Here is a 20,671-nt window from a genome sequence, read left to right on the forward strand (position 1 = left end):
AATGGCATAGACTTTTGTGGCTTCAAAGACCACCCCAACAGCACACCTCCTCCAACAAGGCCATATCTCTTAATTCCTCCCAAACAATTCCATGAACTAGGGCCCACTCATCCAAACATCTCAGACTATGAGGGCCATTCTCATAAAAACAAAAAACAACAACATTGTCCTGAAAGATACACCCATTTTTTCCATCCATCTAGGCAACCATCCCATCATGATGCCTAAGGATATGCCTTGTTCTTGACGCTGATAACAAGGTCAAGAACATAGCAAAGTACTTATATTCAACTAATAGGTGTTTCTCTGTTTTGGGTGCAGAATATTATATATATACACCCCATTCTGTCTTTTAAATTGTCTCTTGATTACTTCTATAATCGTAAGTGCTCTGAAACATTGCATCATTCTATACACACAGTGGGAATGTAAAAAAAAAAAAAAAAAAAAAAAGGTATTTGTAGAATGAAACAAGTTAAAATTTACTTGTTCTCCCGGAATTGTTTGGTAGTAAACTGAGATTCCCAATAATTTTGGAGTGACCTTTTTAATCCATAGGATCCAAACCAATTGAAAAATAAGGTGAAGACAATAAATATAAAAGACACCATGTATGATTATGTTATAAGAAGTTACTAGAAAAGTGGGCCAAGTTCTTTCCCAACTGAATCTTGAGATAGGCAGATAAACACAGTGAGCCACTATTTCAGCTTGAATTTGCTGCCTGGGGAAGTTGAGCAGAACACACATCCTTCAGAGATTGTATGCAAGAATAATAAAATAAGGAAAGGGTCATGCCCCACATGCCCATTTTCTCCCTTGAAACATTAAACACTCTGATAAGATTCTGCCAGTCTTTTCCCCTCTCTATTTCCCCAGGTAAAGAGAACAAAGCCAGAGAGACCGGGAAGAACCCTACAGCATCATGAAACCCTATTTCTTGGCAACAATGTGTTGTAATGGACACATGCTCCTTATTCTCAGCTTGCTTTATTTGTCCTAATCTTATCTTGCTACTGGTTCTCCTTTCTAAGTGGTCTGAGTCTTGTAATTCCAACTACTCTGAACTTACCTCTTATCTGACTTTTCTTGCTTTCATCTTCCCTATTCCTGAATATTCTCTGATTCCTTCTCTCCAAACCCATTTGATCTTCCAACTGTAGGGAAGTGAGCATGATAAATGAATATATTAATTATTTGACCACAGTGCCAGGCACTTTTTCAAACATTTAAGATGCAGTGTTGATTGGGAAAGATATATAGTTCTTTCCCTCCCCCAAATTTTGGACAGCCTTGAACTAGAGAAGTGGAGCAAATGATTATACCCCAAGCCTCATATTATTTTGTCAGAGAAAAAAAATATAGTTTCCATATACAAAATGCATACAGCCTTGACTATAGATACTGAGTTACAGATTTAAAATATTTTCCATGATGTTTAAAGTACTGGTGATATGCCCATCCATGTTTTTGTGTGTTACCTTATTTTTTTTTCCTTTTTATTTAACATAAACTTCTCTGGTAAAAAGAATAAAACCCTTCCAAATCCCCCATGAAACCAAGAAAAAAATATCAAAGATATGCATGAGCAATTTGCAAAACCAAGAGGGAGCTCTGGGGGTTATAAAGCTTATTATGACAACTGATGTTATCTGCCAGTGAGATACTGTTCGTATCACAACAAGCTGGAATTGTACAGATGATCAATTCATACATGTTCACAATGGCCAGGTGACTCCAGGAGTTACCTCCTTAGGTTGCTGCAAATCCCTCACCTCCAGCCTACTCATCACCCAAAGACCCCACTCTAATGAACGTTGGGTAAGATGGAGAACATGTTTAGTGGAGTGGAAGACTGCCTTTCAGAACTGCTTCCCCAAGTCCTCTCACAATGATGCCCTCTAGCTCCTGCTGTGTAAAACAGAAATATTCATCCTCTCAATGGGGTTAGTAGGCATAGGAGCTTCTCAAGTGGTGACTCAGGGTGGCCGCTGAGGACTTTCTGGCTGGATGAAGCCAGTCAGCATGCTGCCTGCTGTTGACAACAGTTGGAAGCAGCAGACTTTGTTTTGTGTTTAGTTTTTTTGCTGAGATCCCATCCCTTCTCCCAGCATCCTATCAATGGGAAGAATTGAGGGTAGCAACTCTAGGCTGTAGACACTGACCCGGTACTCCAGGCTGTGATCAGCAGGTGGTTTTGTCTTTGCTGAGCAGACTCTGTAGCCTGCTAAGTACAATGTGGCATGTTCATTTAATTACTATGTGTGCACGTCTACATATATCCATGTGCACATGTGCACCACATATAGTACACATGTGTAAACCCATACTGATGAACAAATATGCATTCATTGTATTCATTCTGACAAATAAACCCATGAAGGCAACTATAAATAAGGCAGACCAGGTGCTCATCCTTATGAACCCATATACTTAAAAGCTGTAGAGACAACTCAGACTAAGCAGAGTGATGCTGAATATCGCCTAAGCCCTGCATCCAAAGCACTGAGGATACTACTTAAGACATCAGACTCTGGAAATATCCCGAGCCTTCTTGAAGCAGATACTGCTAAGGACAAGATCTGGGTATCTTCATCTCAACATCTCCCTTGATGTAATCTAAGTTTGAGAGCTATAGTCGGAAATGTAGGATGTTCACAGAAGCTCACGAGAGGTAGACCTTGCCGATCTGGCCTATGTGAACGAGATGATACCATGGGGGAAGTGGTTCATAGTGAAAGAAAATCATTGTCCAGGAAAATAGTGTTTAGAAAAAATATCTAGTAAAGGAAATATCCTTAGAGAGACTTCAAGAAGGATATCTTGAAGCCTATGGCCTGTGGTCACTAAGGGCTTCAGTGAACAGAGAGCAATGCTTCTTTGGTTTTTAATGGTTTTTACTTAAGGGGAGAGGTTTTTGCTGTGATTGGCATTCTCGGCTAGCCACACACATTAGTTACACTTCCTTTCCCATGACATTATAGGAACCTGAACTGGTGTTTGTGTATAATGCAGGATCCAACTTCAGCTCCAAAAATTTCCACCTTATGCTATATGTTCTGGGTCCTTAGTGGCTTTGTCCAAGGCAATGGATGATCACAGTTCCTACACAAAACCAAGGTGTGTCCTAAGAGGATGGGACTTCAACACCTACACAATGGCAGCTCATTTCTTCATTGAATGTAACTGCTGCTTAATTTTATGTTTGTTCAGGATCCAGCTTACTGGGTCAATTAAAGTCAGGGGGAGATGTCAGCTTGATTTAGTAAAATTGGATTCTTTGTCTGCCTTGGGTTTATCTCCTTGGGCTGGACTGTCATTTGAATTTTATGTTTTTGTCCTTATTTCTTCTGACCATTTTTTTTCTAGTGAGTGTTTTCAGTGTTCTGCTTACCCTATCTGCTTGCAAGGAAGGTGTTTGTTTCTATAAAGTGCCTGTCCTGTCCGATCTCCATCATCTTTATGGTCTTGCATTCTGTCACTGTGGCTCATGTCTGGCTGCGGTTTGTTATGTTTTGACAGGAGTTTGTTATAAAGCTGAGGATCACGTCTGGCTTTGCCTTTCAAACTTTCTTCTTTACGGTAGCCATAAACCTATGCTGCTAAAATGTTCCCTCTGGAGAGAGTGAAATTCTGATAACAAAAGCCTTGGGATAAAATAAATATGGTGGGAGTGGATAGGGGAAGATTCTTGAAGAACTGGTATTAAAGCAGCAAGGTATGCCCCAGCCATCATTCAATTACAGAAGATGCAAAGAGTACTGTGAATTTCCAAAACTTGAGAAAATATGACAACTGAGCTGAAGGGTGTACCTCCAATGTGTTCTTCTCTTGCCTTTACCCATTGAGTTCTTGGCAAGTTGGGAGACAAGTAAACAAAGTTAGTCCTGGGATTTCCTGGAAGACAGAAATCATGGCTTGTGCATGTGTGTGGCCCTCAGAAGCTCCTAGCAGAAGCAAGTTCATCTATGAGAAATGCTTAAAATTATATTGTTCTTTATCAACATGTGGAGGAAGGGTGCAGATTGGGTTTATATGACCCTTGTTTGGTGTGACACATGTATTTCAAGCCGTGCTTCTTTCTTCTTCATGTATTGAGTTCCTGCCATTCAGAACGTCCTGCACTGTAGCTGGTACTACTTACCTATCCAGCACCAATGTGTCCTGGGATTGAGGCTCAGGCCAAATAACAGAATGTGATTGACTTATCAGAGACCAACCACATCCTTGAAAGCAACTCACCATGTCCAGCAACTATCACTTAACAATAGCCCCTCACTCCCTCCATGTTGAGATCTTGACTGACTTGAGTTTGCCTTGTATATGCTACCTGCCACAATGGCTGTTAAGTTCGTATGTTCAATTTCCCTATTGTGTCCAGAAAACACTCTTTGGTCATAGCCATCTACAACCTTTGGCTCTTGCAGTCATAAGTTATAAAATGTACTCTTCTGTGAATTGCATAGTGATGTAACATATATTCCCACTCTGGCTCACTCAGGGCATGATTGCCACATTGTTTAGTAGTATTAATGCTGTATATGCTACCCTCTGTCCTGCTATCACATCACAAGGATACTGAATAAAATGAGGTATTTTAGAGAGATAAACCATATCCACACAATGTTTGAGGAAACTGTTGCTATATTAATACTTATTATAATTTTCCTAATTTATAAATTAAATTTAGTCATGGGTGTGTATATAGGTGGAAAAGACATATTCAGAAGTCAGTGCTAGTGCTTCAAGACACCCACGGTAATCTTGGAAAGCATCTGCCACAGACAAGGAGGACTCCTGCACACTCTTAGGACCCTGAGAATTTGATGCTATTTCCATTTCTATCCAGTAGAGCAAAAGCATGGACTGGAGTGACTTCAGAATCACACAGCCCCTATAAGCTAAAATTGGTACTGCCATGCAGGCAGGGTGGGTCCTAGTTAACATTTTTTGACTCCGGGTACAGACCACGGAGGAGGTAAGGCCTAGTAAATCCTGGAACAGATAAGTCCAGATGTCTCCCTGTACTTTCGTACTAGTTTTAACAGTATCAGGAAGAGGGAGCCAGAGAAAAGGCCAGAACTATGCCTGCCCTGGTTTAGCTTCCCTGTTTTCAATTCCTGATGTCTGCTTTGTGTTTGCTACCCCTCTGTATCTCTACATCAGAACATCCTTTGTCTTCCCAAAGACAATAGAGTATAATCCCAAGGTCTCATTTCACTATATGAATTGAGCCACAGTGCCACCATTGGATGGAAGTGGGAGCTTTAAGCAACAGATTAAACAATGGTGGGAATGTGAGAGATATGTGATATTTAGCCACGAGCAATATCAGAAAGTGTGCACAAGCACCAGCCACTCAATGCTGAGTCTTTGCCCACTGGACGCCAAGTGGTACCCTTTCTTTCCTGCATCCTTGAGCTTCACTGAAAACTCAGTACACAGAATGTCAGCCCCAGCAGCTGGCGCCTGTGCAGTTTCGTTAGACGGGTGGATACAGTCAGCCGTTATGTCCTGCTGCCAGGAAGCCTAGGCAACATTTAATTCTGTCAGAATGGTCGTTCTTTCCCTTGTCGACACCATCTAGGGGTCAGAAGCACAGGCCCCTGTGGACTGCTGTGGAATGTGAACCTGACCTTCTTTTACTGCTTCTTATTTCCAAGGACTTCAGCTTCCTTGTAAAATGTCTCTGGAATGCTGACTTGGACTCTTTTACCTAAGCAGTGTGCTTTCCATATGGAGTTTAGATGTCTGGGAATTGTACACATCGATGTGAGACAGAAGCCCTACCCACCCTAAGTAGTCTTAGATGGGAGGCATCATTTCTTTTTGCAAATTTCAGCAATAGCTTTAGCCTTTCAAGATGGTTAGTCTCTAAATCATGGTTTGTTTTGTTTTGTTTTGTTTGTACTTGAACAATGAAATGTGAGGATCCCAAATAGAAGCACTTAAAACTCTGGGTTTGGTGCTGGAATGAGGGCCTAGCAGTTAAAAGACCTCTTGCAGAAGGCCAGAGTTCAAATCCCAGCACTCATGTCTGACAGTCCATAACCAGCTCCAGATCTGATGCCCTCTTCTGGTCTCCCTAGGCACCAACATGCATGTGCGCATGTGCTCATACATACATAGGCATATGTGTGTGTGTGTGTGTGTGTGTGTGTGTGTATCAGTTAAAACAAAATTATTTTTTGAAAAAGAAAATAAAGTAAATTCTTGTTGTTATTTTCTCCCTGTCTTATTTCCCCAGACCTGAACTCAATGTGGTCAGATCTCTACACAGGAAACCCATGTGCTCACATAGAGATTTAAGATCAACAGACTATTTAAACAGACAGGGCAAGTCCATGTTCATTTGTTTGCCAAACATCTCCTAAGTATATACTGTGATACTTAACTGTTTCAGGAAGTTCTCTGGGTGTTACATTTGAAAGACAATAAAATTAACAAATATAGCTCAGCAGAGTGTCCCAAAGTCTATGCATGGAGAACATGGGGACGTAAGAATAAATCAGCGTGTATTTAACACAACACCAGCCTCTGCACTGCCACTTTATGCATGTGTGTGGTGTTAGCACATGTAACTGCTCACTCACTGCATTGATCACTGCCGTCCTACGGGGCAGATGAAGAGACTGGCCTTGAAAGGGTCACAACATGGCTAAGGGGCAGAGCCAGTGTGTGAATGGAGACCCATCAATGCACAGCTTGTGTAAGTTTACAGTTGCTTTCAGAGCACAAATGAGACTTTGGAAAGCAAAAGAGGGAAAGGGCACTACTCCCCCGAAGGGTGGTACAGCGGGGCTTGATGGGAGACAAAGGTTTCCGAAGATATCGGATGTGTCAACAACACAGAGGAATGAGAGGAAGCTGGGATTTAGCTGAGGAAGGGGGAACAGGGATCTGGCTGGTTTAGTTTTGAATCAGACAAACTCCTCCTGAGACTTCAGCCCCTCTGACAAGTGTTAAGTATAAGAGAAGTCCACCTTAGTGACCATTTAGCACCTTTGAAGGAGTGTTTGATATTATATCCAGCCCTCCAGAGGGCTGAGTTCTACCTGCCTGCCTTCTTGCAGCAGAAATAAAGCCACCTCCTAGCCACTCTTGAAACTGCCAAAGCCCATTGCTTCCTGACCCGGATTAAGTTGAAAATCGCAAACACACATCTGCTTTTCTGTCAACCAGACAAAATGTGCTGATATTAAAATGTGGAATGGAATGACTGGGGTCATCTCTGCCGGGCTGTGTTTGGGACAGCCTAGAAAAGTGTGCTGAAATGATTTCATAAGAATTCCTGAAGCATTGTTTTCTCTTCAACAAGGTCAGTGGGTTGGAATGGAATTCTGGAGACCATAGGAAGCAGTAACCTAGCAAGCTGATGCCCGTGACTACCAAATATCATCACAGACACACGATCACTAACATGGGGACAGGCACACCCTATGACCTAAATGGCAAAGTTTTAAAATTTGATAGCATATTTATAAAAAAAATCTGGCCTTTAAAATGAGGGTGCCAAGTATAATCATGGATAAGCTAATTATATTCATTAAATGATTGTTAGTATTTTATATTATATTTTCCCACACATGTTAAATACCATTCATAATCATAAATTGGGAACTAATCAGTGCTATTCTGAAGGAGATCATTCTTATTCAAACCATAGAAACATTAAACATTTCAATATGGAACCAGCTATAGATATGTTTAATACCAGAAATCTTAGGAAATATTTCTGGGCACCACTGGAATTAACTGTATCTCTTTCCTGGTCTTGTCACTGTAATTTGGTTCCCAGTAGGGTGGCTTGTGTAGAATTCATTTTTCACTAGTATATATTGAAGGAAAAATACATTTTATATATTAATTTATATAGCAATTTCTTCAGCTATAGATGCATATGAACAAATAGTAAAATTTACACTAAGAACATGAATGTTGTTCAATACTTGAAAATACATTAGTAATCTTCAAAGGGAAATTTGGTAGTTTTAAAAAAATATGTTTGATCAAGTTAAATATATTTCAGGATTCAAGAGTAAAACATAATGAATACAAGAACTGGAGAAAAATTTCCTTCCACAACAAGTAATATCTCAAGACAAGAGGTAGAACTCAACTAATCCTTGAGTCAATCTGTAAAGATAGTAAGTGGCCAGGGAGAATGCCCACTCACTCATCATTTCAGTTTCTCCCTGAAACCTCTCCAAGAGTTGCTTCAGTAAGATGAGAAAAGGCACCAATAAATTGGAAAGGAAAAAGGAACAAATTACTCAATATTTTTGTTGTTTTACATATGCTGAATGGTGTTGTGAGTTTTTAACCATATCTCTAATCAAAACATATATTTAATTGAATGCTTCTATATTAATAAAATTTTTAACTAAAAAGAATCTCAAAACTTAGTCTAAAAACTATATTAATAGAAAAATTCAGATATATGATTTGGTTAGAAATACGCTTTAAAATATCACAACACCATTCAACATATGTAAGTATCTAAGAAACAAAGGTTTTCCTACACCTAATATTCAGTAGAGCTCTATGGAAATCGTTTAAGACATAAACAGTTAGATTAATAGACATACATTCCATAACCCTGTGTGGGAAGATTTAAGAGATACCATGTCCTTCTTATTTCTTTGAGTTCAACAAAAGAATCTAAAAGTTCACTTTTTAAATGTATAGTTACAAACAATTTGACATTAAAAAGTAAAGATTTTAAAAATGATTTTATGATATATATAAATTATGACGTAAAGTTTCAATACTTAATAAACAGCACCATGGTTAGGAGTGAGTAGGCTTTATACAGCAGAAGAACTCATGTCAGATGAAGTCATGACATCCATCTCCTTGTCTTTAGTTAATGGGTTCAGTGCGTTCATCATAAGATGTCATTGGCCAAAACCTTTTAGTGTCGTGTGGTAGGACAAAAGGCAGCCCTTTTTCTTAGACTTTCCTGACTCTGTCTCTAACTTGGATAGGTGATCTCTTGGATAGTGCACCTACCACACTTCCTTTTTTTGATGATATCATAATCCATCAAACACATTCGATCCAAACTCAAACATGTCTAAGGTCTATTGTTATTCTTGAGCCCTAACCCTTGCCCTCTCCCATCACATATCTCCCATCACAGGAGACATTTTACAATAAAAAATTACCTCCAACTCCTCACAGACATACTCCAGGCTACTCAGCCTACACTACTTGCCACCACCCTAAACCCTCTACCTACTTTTAGAACAGCCTCACCCATAGCAGGTATTTAAGAAGCATAGATGAAATCAATGAATTTTTGAAAAAGAAAGAAATATCGTTAGAGAGATGATATTGAAATTAAATTGCTTTGGTAGAGAAAATAAATCAAAGCCATCTTAGAATGAAAACTATGATGGCCTGCAGCCACATAGTTAGCTTCTCAAGAATGAGAGAATCTGACTCAAACCATAGCACCTCAAAGTCTTGTATTTTATTTTCATTGTTTTGACTATTTATAATGGTTATTTCTCTATGTGAAATCATCAGTTTTGTTTTTATCACTCCTAGAAGCACTTTCATTTACACGTTAGCATAATACATTCATGGATTTATGAATACAAATGAGTCTAAAATTTAATGAATCTACACTTATTACCCAATGCTACTGCAGGAGAATTTCAGAGTGAGTTTGTGAAATGCAGCAGCTATAGCAGAGTAGTCCAAATGATAAAGGCTTAGGTAACCAATTTACTCATGAACATGTTGAGAAAAACTGTAAATATCATTAGATAATCAATGGCTTTAATATAATTAATGTTCTCTATCAGGAACATTGTGTAGCTGTACAATTCTCTCTTCGATGTTGGAAAATCATTGGCTAACCTTGAAATATTAAGTTACTCTGGCACACTGTTAACTCCAAATCTTCCTCTCATTCCCAGTTTTCACAGATTTCAATCTCTTTTAGTTTTCAGAATTGAATTCCCTTTGAAACACATAAATTAACAGCATCCAAATTACTAACTAAAGGATCCACAAATCAAGAGATCTTGCATTGTACAATAGTTTCACAATAGACATAGAGAACCCCAGAGCAAATGAGACATGACTTTTAGAACTGTCATTTGAAGAAGGAACCTAGGAAGGCTGAGTTGAGGAATTCAATATGAGGAGTAATTTTCAACATTCACTTTTCTAAAAGTATTTGCATGTGTTATTTCATTACAAGCTCACAATGATTTTATTTAGTACTTTAATTTTGTACGTTGATTACCAGTTTGACTATTTTCCCATGTGGTTGTTTCTGTGTGTGATTTTCTTGTGTGAATTACCTATAAACATCATTAAGAGTTGAGAAAGGTTTTTGTTTTAGAAATCTACAGCAGGGATAGAATGTTCTATAAGGTGGGGTTTCTGCTTTGGAAAGGTTTTATTTTCACATTGAGTTCCCTACTAGTACTACTTTTCTTTTGAGGGTGGATGTGACTCTGTGGGCCTATGCTCAGGAAGGCCAGAGGCCAACCCTGGGTGTTTTCATCAGAACTACAATTTACCTTATTTTTGAGAGAGGCTCTGGGGAGTTACCAGTAAACTGGCTGCCCAGCAAGACCTCCAGGAACCCTCCTATCCCTGCCTCCCAGAACTTTTAATGTGGATTCTAGGAATCATATTCAGGTCCTCATGCTTGAACTCCAAGTACTTCCCTAATTAGATTATTTCCTTAACCCATACCATTTAGATTCTGAACATGCTTCGAAGTAACTCTGACAGAATAGAAGTTGGGTTCTGCTTCCACACATCTACCAACTTCCTCATGGAGAAATCCCAGCAGTTGGGTATAAATGGTAACAAGAGGAAAAACATAATAGAAACTTTACAAGGAACTTGAGTCCAGGTCTCAACATCCAAAACAGCTATGAATAAATTTTTAGCTATTTCCAGACTAAATATATTTATCTACAAAGTGTAGTATTTGAACTTTCTTTGTAAACCTTCCAGTCCATGAATAATTTAATATGTGATTTTCTTTTCTCTTTTCTGAACACACACACACACACACACACACACACACACACACACACACACACATATATATATATATATATATATATATTATGATATTTCAATTACCTAAGGTAACAGAAATCCCTGACTATCCACCCATCGATGCTTCCTAACTTGAGGAACTTTGATCAAAATATGTTAGGAAAATAGAATACTTTTTGTTATCTGATGTGATCTTAATCTCATTCAAAGGATACCTAAAGCCTTTCCATGGGAATACTACATAGATTTATGTATATCAATATTTAAATGATTTTATTTCCAGGAAGTAAAGCATAAGTGTAAAGGGTAAGTTTAGCATCTACCTGTGAACCTAAGTCAGAACTGGTGTGGCCCGTGAGTTAGGAGATTATTGAATCTCCGAAATGTCCCCAGATCTTCAAAGCAATTCATTACATTATGCTCCATGGTGGCATTAATAAAGTGTGCTAGTTTCAGGGTTCCCACAATATAAAGCTGAGTTCTGGACTTGGGATTCAGAAGATACTGGGGAACACTTCAAAATCACAAATACAAATTTAAGCATTATGAATGATCGATCACATGCTGTTATGTACACTTGGATATTTGCCAACTCTCCCAATAGAAATGAATCTGAGAGATAGGATGGAGGTCTGTGTTCATGTGTCCAGCACTGTCATGGAGCTCTGCACCTGCTCCAAGCTCAGTGAATATTCACAAAGCAAATGAATGGGTATACAGTGGGTCGATGGTGAACACATTTTGCTCTGGTGAACTACCCCACTCATTGCACGTTTTATTGGTTTATTTATTCATTTATTGGAGAAAGAGCATCACTTCATAGCCCATCCTGGCCTCAGATTTCTAGCACCTCTCCTTCCTTACTTTCCTGAATACTGAGATTATAAATGTAAGATACCACACCTAACTCTACACACAATTTATATACCACACTGTGAGGGCATGCCGTGTGTGTGTGTGTGTGTGTGTGTGTGTGTGTGTGTGTGTGTGTGTTACTGTCTCCTTTATAGAATACATGCTATTGTCATCCTCTCTACGATAAGCAGAATAATGGCCCTATATCCTATCTATATCTATACCCTATATTCTGATTTTTGTACCTACGAATCCTCCTTTACATGGGCAAAGCATCCTGGTCTGATTATTAAGGACTTTGGGATGGGAGGTTATCATGACTTTTTTTTTTTTTTTTTTATGTGAGTCCAGTGTAATGGTTAGGGACCAAACATGGAATATGGAGATCATAAAAAAAAAGAAAGAGAGAGAGGGGGGAAGGAAGGAAGGAAGGAAGGAAGGAAGGAAGGAGGGAAGAAAAAGAAGTCCTACAAGGGCCCCACCTGCTGGGTTTACAGATGAGCAAAGAATCAAAAACAAAAACGATAGGCAGCTAGGAAGAACAAAACAAGAAAACAACATCCCTGGAGCCTCTTGAAGGGAAGCCACAGCTGCTGACACTGTTTCATTAGCTGAACAAGACCTGTGTTTGACCGTTGGTTCTCTAAGATGATAATATGTTTGGGAAATTTTAAGCCATTGCGATTGTGGTGATTTGTTATAGCAGCAGTGGGAAACTAACATAGTCTCTGACATCCCTTTTAATCTCCTGCAGCTTTGCACAGTGTGTGTACAAATAGAAACTCTTATCTCTTGTCATTGATCCTCTCTGTCCCTTCTCTTCATCTGTACTTGCTACCATTCCCATATTGGAACAGGACACATTATCCAAGCTTTCTCTGTTTGCAAACAATTGAAGCTTAAGGTAACTATCCTGAGACTAAGAGGAAAGTAGGAAAAGTAAGGGAGAAGGATGAAGAGCAAAGAGGAGGCAGGAGAGGACCTAGAGGCCACAGGGCCCATAAATTGACTCCTAGCTGAGATGAAGGCTCAGATCAGTCCACTGACAATATGCTGCCTTACTTTGTACAAGCTTCTATATGTCCATGATTTACAAGTTTTTCAGGAAAGGACTCTGAAATGCAACTCTTTCTTTTCACTCAGCATTCTGCAAGGAAATAGCTTATTAGGAGTGCTTCACTTCAGCTCCCTATAACAACATTGTGAAGTAGTTCTAAGATGGTCTCACTCCTGAAGAGTAGTGCTGGGTGGTGGATAGAGGACTCTCTTCTTCAGGAGACCTCTCCACATTCCCTGGCTGGGCTTCTCATAGTAGGGTGGTCTTAGAATAGCTGGACATAGTTCCTAAGCACTGAGGTAGAACTTTCTAGTTCTTCAACTGACACATGGTAGCTGTGCCACATTCTATTAACTGAAGCAGATCACAGGGACCAGAGTGGCCAAAGGAGGGAGGACAAAGCATATAACAGCACTGCCATGGTTCACCGGGGCCACCGCGTGGCAGCCCCAAGAGTGAATAAAGGCACTATGTGCATAATTCCAAAAAGACCCGGGAAACATAACAGGGCAGTCTCACAAAGGAAGTGGGCCTCTCAGTACATGCCAGTCTCCAAGTCTTTCCCTAAGGCACCAGAAACCGTTGAATGCACAAAAGCCATGTTTCATTCTATATATGTTTCCTATTCGTCTTGGGCATTGTCTAAGACTGAGGAAGTCATTACAAATTTAAGGTTAAAATTAAGGAAATGCATACTTTTCCCCATTCATTTTTTCCTTAGACTGAATAAAACTATGTTAATAAATAGCGAAGCATTCTATAGAGCTATTAAAGTATATATGATTTATAGAGAATAAACTACAGTGTGATGAATCCAGTGGCAATTATTTGCCGTAACCTTCTTTAATGTGACAATTCCTTGGATGTTATAGTGAAATATTTCACCCTTCAACTTCACTTTTATGGTGTGTATTTATTCTTAATAGTACAGATTCCAAATTGTCAAAATACTTGAGCTGATTTATGGTAATTAGCTTTAAGTTAGAACATTCAAAGTACATTCAATTAATTTTATCTGTCTGGAGAAGTACAATAAGGTCTTCAGCTCAGTAAAGTTTCCTTTGTAATATTAGTTATGCATTTTCTGGGGGATGTGCTAGACTCAAATCATTCTCATTTGCATTTGATATTCAGAGAAGGAACAGGCAATATTCGGGATTAGTCAGTATTTAGGAAATGTATGTACAAGGATTATTTGGGATAGCATCACCAAGATCCTGGACGACTCGCTTATCACACACTTGTTGATTGATCTTACCTGCAGCAAAAAGGAAGCAATAGCAATAGCATAAATTATTCAAAGGTTTGTCATCTGAATCCAGGTTCCTTAAGAATCACGTCACGGAGCAGTTGGGCAAAAGACTTGCTTTACACTTATTTTTTCCTAAGTCCATGTACAAAAGAGCTATAGATCCATATGGAGTAGATTAACAGTGATGCTTTTAAAATTAAATTAAACACTAAACTTTCAGGAAATGATGTGTGATCTTTCCTAGCTAAAGCTTTCATTGATTGTTTATCCTAAATATTATTTTTGTCTTTGGAGGGTATTATATAGTGGATGTGGGAGATTTATTTGAAAAAAAAAAACTTTGGATTACTTGAGAGTGACTTTAGGACTTTGCCTTTAAAATCTGCACATAAGCAAAATTCCTGACCTTATGAGTTGTGATTTCCACTGTAAGAGGGTTTCAAATCACTACTGAAGTGACAGCGGGTCTTGAGTTAGGAAGCCTCATATATAAGAAAAACCCAGCTACACAAATTGCTCAAACTCATATGGAATGAAGGAGACCAATTTAGAGCAAGCAGAAGTATCAGATTCTCTTAAACTGGGCTCTTTGGGGCAGTGATACATTTTACCTAGCACAAACACAGATAGAAAACTCAGAATCTGCATGGTTGTGATGCCTGGATGGATTGAGGCTCCCCATCAAAGATCCCCAGTTTTCAGACCAGCTTAAGACACACTATTGGAAAAAGAAAGTTTATTGATGTTTGCATATGTGGGGTTCAAGACTATGTTACAAGTCCTGTGACTTTGAAACTTTCATATTAATTATTTTCATAGTCTCCTTTTTGGGACTTTAATTAGTTTGTCCCTGTTTTGTTTTGTTTTTCTGAAAACCCAAAGAGAAACTACCAATATATTTCACAAACTAAAAGGCATCATGGTATTAAAATTTATACTCTTGCTACTTATAAAAGCTAAACACATAGTTGGGCAATTAAGATGTAAATAGCACATTGGACAAGCCAAGTGGGCTGTCTGGGTCTTGGTTGTTCATAAAATATGTTCATTCAAAAGTGCATATGAGGACCCAAGTATAAGTGCCCTGTCCCCATTAGTTTCCAACTATTAACTCTTATTTTAGTGGTTTTAGTGTACATAAACCTCAGCAAGATGGTGGTCCCATTTTCCCCAAATAGTTAGGGATTATAGTTTATTATTTACAACCCAGATGGGTCATGGCTGTTTAGAAAGAGAAATGGCTCCTGGCACAGTTTCCAAAGATCACTGGATCCAGCTGGCCACTGTATGGGTGTGGGTTCAGAGTATTGGTTGGATATGCGTGCTCATGGCTTATTCTTCCCTGTTTCTTTTGCAGCTATCGGCAGGACCCTCATCCCCCGTTATTTTAGCACCGTGTTTGAAGGAGGGGTGACCGACCTGTATTACATCCTCAAACACTCAAAGGAGTCTTACCACAACTCATCCATCACGGTAGACTGTGACCAGTGTGCCATGGTCACACAGCACGGGAAGCCCATGTTCACCAAGGTATGGATGGGCCAGGCTCGGGCACAAACATAGCCAAGAGGAAGAGGATGCATTCTTCACCTCAGCAGCTTCCATAGTTTTTTTTTTTTTTTTTGTGCCTTATGCAAATGAGTCTTTGATAACTGAAGGAATACAGACAGTGTTTGTGCTTGATTATTCTGAAAATGTTCAGGAATTCCGAATGTAAGCAAACAAAGAGGACGTTATTTCACTAATTACACCTTAACTATTGTCTGCTAGTCACATGCAAACAAAAGGGGTGAACAGGACCAGGCTGCTTCCTTGTGGTATTGCGTGCATGTGTGTCAGCCAAGCAACTCAGCAATGGGCACAGCAGACATGGAGGCTGCTTATAAGAGGCAAAGAAGAGGGGAGGGCCAGTCAACACAGTATTTGGGGCCAAGGCCACAGCCTATGAAGGATATGAAATGTAAAACAGAAGAGGCAGGGGCTCATTGTCTTCTCCGTATTTTGCACCTGTAGTCTGTCATGGCTACATGTCATACCAACATGTGGGATATGTCCCTCACTGAGGACCTCATGGTAGCATTATCACACAATTCCTGCATGTCCCTTTCCAACAGTAATAAACAGTCAGTCACAACAGTTAGGAAATAGAACTTTATTGTTTATTTATTTTTGATGCGAAACGCATGCACTGCCAGTGAGCTGTCTCTTCAGCCCTGCAGAAGCTTGCTTTAGTGAATACTTGCTCATTTAATATGGACTAAAATTCCACACCAGTCTATTTTGCAATATTCATGATAGCAGCTATCTCTTTTAGAACAAAATACAGGTAGCCCTTTCTAGCTAACAGGTGTTGGATTATCAGGGCTAATTACCAAAAATCGAACTGGAAAACTGGAGATGTGTTGCTAATGAAATTTTGTTTAAAGAATAATTCAATGCTTCATATTAGTATCATCCTCCGCATTAGTGTACCTCGATCGTTCTCAGTGCTCAGTGTGAAACCAAAGGCACAGGACATGGCTATGCAATGAAAAGGCAAGCCATCAACTACCATTCACTCCATTGCATCTTGGTTTTTGACAATAAGCACTTTTAATATGGCAAGGGCTGGGGGTTTTCTCTGCCTAACACATCAACAGAGTGGAAAGGAATCCTTCAGAGAACTGCATTATAAGAATGCTGAAATCTGCGCTGGGAAGAGAGTTTTGCTCACAGAAGGGAATGGCCATTGGGATGAAGGTTTAATCTGCCATGACTTACTTCATTCTGAAGATAAACAACATTTTAATAGTCATGAAGATAAGTTGCACACACATCCTATTCCATTCTGTAGTTACAAAGCCTTGTAGAGCAGGAAAAGTCTTCCCCTCAAACATTAATGTTTTTAGCTGATTCAAATAAAACATGCTACCTCCTTATGCTTTAAGAGAAACAAAACATGACAACTAAACAAAACTTTTCCATCATTCAGAAACTGCTTAATGTCTGCAGTCACAAAAAACCTTAAAAAAACATTTTGTGGCAGCCTTTTTATATATTTAGTCAACTTCCTTCTTTCTCAGGTCAGGTCATAACTCACAAATGAGCACAGTGAGCTGCTCTGATATGTATCATGGAATATTTCAGACTGTGCTACACCCATCTCTCTCTTCTGAGGAATCCATGAAACACCACCAAGTGCCATTTTCGTTCTAGTTAAGACACTGAGCTTTTCCTCTTGGCTGCATTTTTTTCTGGAATGTCGCTCTGTTCCCTAGGAGTCCAGTGTCTTTTTTTTTTTTTTTTTTTTTTTTTTCAGGGAAACAAGGCAATCAGGAAAACAAGGCAATCACCAGAAAGACCTGAACACAATTCCCTTGGCTCTGAGAGCATCCCTTATTTGGACCACCCATGTCATTCTGCTCCAGGGCAGGCAGTATTATTTGCCTATTCCTGTAATGAATATTTCAATACCCCCATGAAATATAGCTCTTTCTAGGACATGTACTTTCATTATAGGGACTTAATCCAGATGCTAATTATGCACATTTATTTTTAGGAAATTTGATATCTTTCAAAGGATTCATTTTTCTTCTCTCTCCCTCGGTCCATCCCTTCCTTCCTCTGTTCCCCACCTCCTCCTTCCACCCCTGATGTTTGCTACGCTACTCTAAGAATCTTCCTAATTTTCCTTAGCTCTTGTGTTAATTAAAAATAATTCCGTTTCGGGTAATAAAACACTTTGGCTATTTTAAACAAACAATGAGCCAATGACTTCTTGGTACCACAAAGAAAGGGAATTCTAAAACCACTGCAGACATTTTGGTCTTAGTTCTGGCATTATTTAGCACATTATTTGTCGGCAGCTCACATTGTTCTTATTTAGACGATCACTAAACTGTTTCTCCCCAAATAGCATTTGACCCAATGGCGCTGAGTTGCTTTTATGAAAATTTGGTCAACTAGTGAATCAGAAATCAGCCACAGTCCTAATCAACAGAGATATTAAATATCCCTCAGGGGTATACTGAGCATTTTGTAATTTCCTGATACCAGGAACATTATAGATTAAGGATAAATATGTAATTGGAATTTTAAATGCACATAACAAACCCTTTCTTTTATGTTTTCAATTTCACATCAAATAGAAAACAAGGCTGGATAATCAGAAGAGCATGCCGGGAGCCTCTCAGAGTCAAAGACTCTTGAGTGATATTCAGGGATGTGAGGAGGAAGCTGAGAGAGACACCGTAAATGCTACATTCTTGGGTTTTGCAAATTAAAACAATAGTTATAGACACTACTGAATACCCTCATCATTTCTGCAATCACGTGTTTATGGATGTTTTTCCTCTTCTCAATTATTTCTGATGAAATTATTTGCTACGAAGATAAACTGGAAGTACATTAAACAATTTTCCTCTAAGCAAATGCTATTCACTTGGATTTTTGACGATTGCTTTACCATTCTTACCTTATCCTGCAAGTCACATTATAGTATATAATTTCTCCTCTTTGTGTTAAGGATCATAGCTCCTTGCTATACATTTACATATGTGATCTCTCTAGGTAAAATTCAGATAGCAAAGTATCCTATATTCTTTATTTTGCTCATGCCATTCACATATAAATATAAGAAACCTAAATCAACACCACCTTTAAAAAATGCACGGGTTGTCTCATAGAAGCTCTGTGGGAACCGTTGAATCATACAACAGTGTGGATGAAGTTACTTCATTAGGAAGAGACAGAAAGGGGTTAAAAAGCTACTGGGTAGTTTGAGATATGTTCTTTTTTACTTTTCTTGTTCCTGGCCTAGTCTCAAGCTAGCACGTGATCAACTGAATGCCTGCCAGGCTCTTTCTTGTTGATCCTCCGGAGACCATCTGTGCTGGGGGCATTGATTAGAGTGTGTCTGCTGGGATTACATCTTTTCTGTTGCCATGCCAACTAATCAGCTGATTTTGGTTACCACAGAAACAAAATGTCAGAGCTCACAGTACGGTAACATGAATTCAGCACAACAGAAAATGTTTTCTTAATTGGAGACCCTTTTGATTTTTGGATTCCAACAGAAGGCAGGAATTTTTTCTTTAAAGGCCAATGTTAGATAAAAGCTTCACTAACTGTATTCATTAATAAACATATACAGATATTTTTGAAGTAAAAAAAAACATTACTTTCATTTTATTAGCTATGCTAATTTTTAATATTTCTTTAAAAATGAGACAAAAATTCCTTCATATGTACCTCTCTTATGGTTCCTGTTGGTTGCATAGAAAACAAACAAACCACAACCTTTTTGGTTTCATTTAGCTTACATTATAAAAGGGGTTCTCCCCAAATCTTGGGATGGTGTTGTTTGCATAATCACTTAGGGAAAAAAAAGAGCAATGATCAAAATTCTCCTCTGTCTTTCATTTTTGGAAGTCATTTAATTTCCTTTCAAAAAAAAATCAGTTGTAATGAACTGGGATGTAATTTTAAGGATTCACACTTTACCCATAGTGTACCCTGGATAAAGAGGACCCATTTGACTAAAAAGGGAGCCCAAGACTTGTGGCAACTTTCCACTTTGTAGGCCTGAGACAGTTTATCTGCAAAAGAAGGCCCGGCTAGTCTGCTATGTCAGAGTGAACAACACATCTAACTAGGGCCCTGCAGATCCTCCAATTCAGCAGTATATCAGGACAATATGCTTGCCTTCTCATCATAAAACTTGCTTCTAGTAGAAGCAAACCAGAGCCTTTATCTGCCCTGACCCTGTGGTTTACAGACAGGAAACAAATAGGTTAGATGATAATAACAACAACAATAATAACAATAACCCTGACATTTAAATATGTTTGACTAGCCAATAATCCCATCTCTTATAAAAAAAAAAAAAATAAAGAGTATAGCCTATAAATGTGTGTTTTCCCATTGATAGTTAACTCTCACAACTTCCTTTCTGTGAAAGTTGTCACTGCAGGCAACTTTTATAAGAGTAATACCTGAATGGAGGGGATAAAGAGTTGGTTGGTTTAGTCTTGATGATACTTGTTTGAAAACCATGATAAATTAATTCCAGTGCTCAAGATGTATTTGGAAGAAAGGTTTAGGGACACTAACAACATCTCCATTTCTACTCACATAATACTCATGGCCGAGATGCCAGAAATCAGGCTCAGCAGACAACCACTCTCAAAGTTTTAAGGAAGGGTGCCCACATGTCTGAAATTACTCACAAGTTCTGCTAATTGGATCTGAGGTAGAGGTCTTCACCCAGATTATCAATAATTATCTCACTTTGTCCCAGAGATCTTTGATAAAATGAAGATGGCAAATGCATGTTTTTTGAGCAAAGCCCCTACTGAACTCTACATGGTAATTCTCCCAGACAACTTTCAGATTGTGTGAAGAAACTAGGTCCTCCAATCAGAGTACACAGAAAGCCCCCAACCATTGCCTGTGCCAGCCAAAACTTGCTAAATTGTATTATTCCAAGAAGAGAATGA

General features: G+C 38.8%; 1 protein-coding gene across 14 annotated transcripts in view; it reads left to right on the top strand.

Annotated features, from left to right (window-relative positions):
- Ldb2 (LIM domain binding 2) overlaps positions 1–20,671 on the top strand; it is a 335,390-nt gene that overhangs the window by 251,719 nt on the left and 63,000 nt on the right. For all 14 annotated transcript variants that reach the window (XM_051174052.1, XM_051174049.1, XM_051174051.1 and 11 more), the window contains exon 3: positions 15,553–15,725. In XM_051174052.1, coding sequence (XP_051030009.1) covers positions 15,553–15,725 — 173 coding nt within the window. The remainder of the gene's footprint in view (positions 1–15,552; positions 15,726–20,671) is intronic.

This window comes from Phodopus roborovskii, unplaced genomic scaffold (assembly GCF_943737965.1).
Source record: "Phodopus roborovskii unplaced genomic scaffold, PHOROB, whole genome shotgun sequence".
Classification (NCBI taxonomy): domain Eukaryota; kingdom Metazoa; phylum Chordata; class Mammalia; order Rodentia; family Cricetidae; genus Phodopus; species Phodopus roborovskii.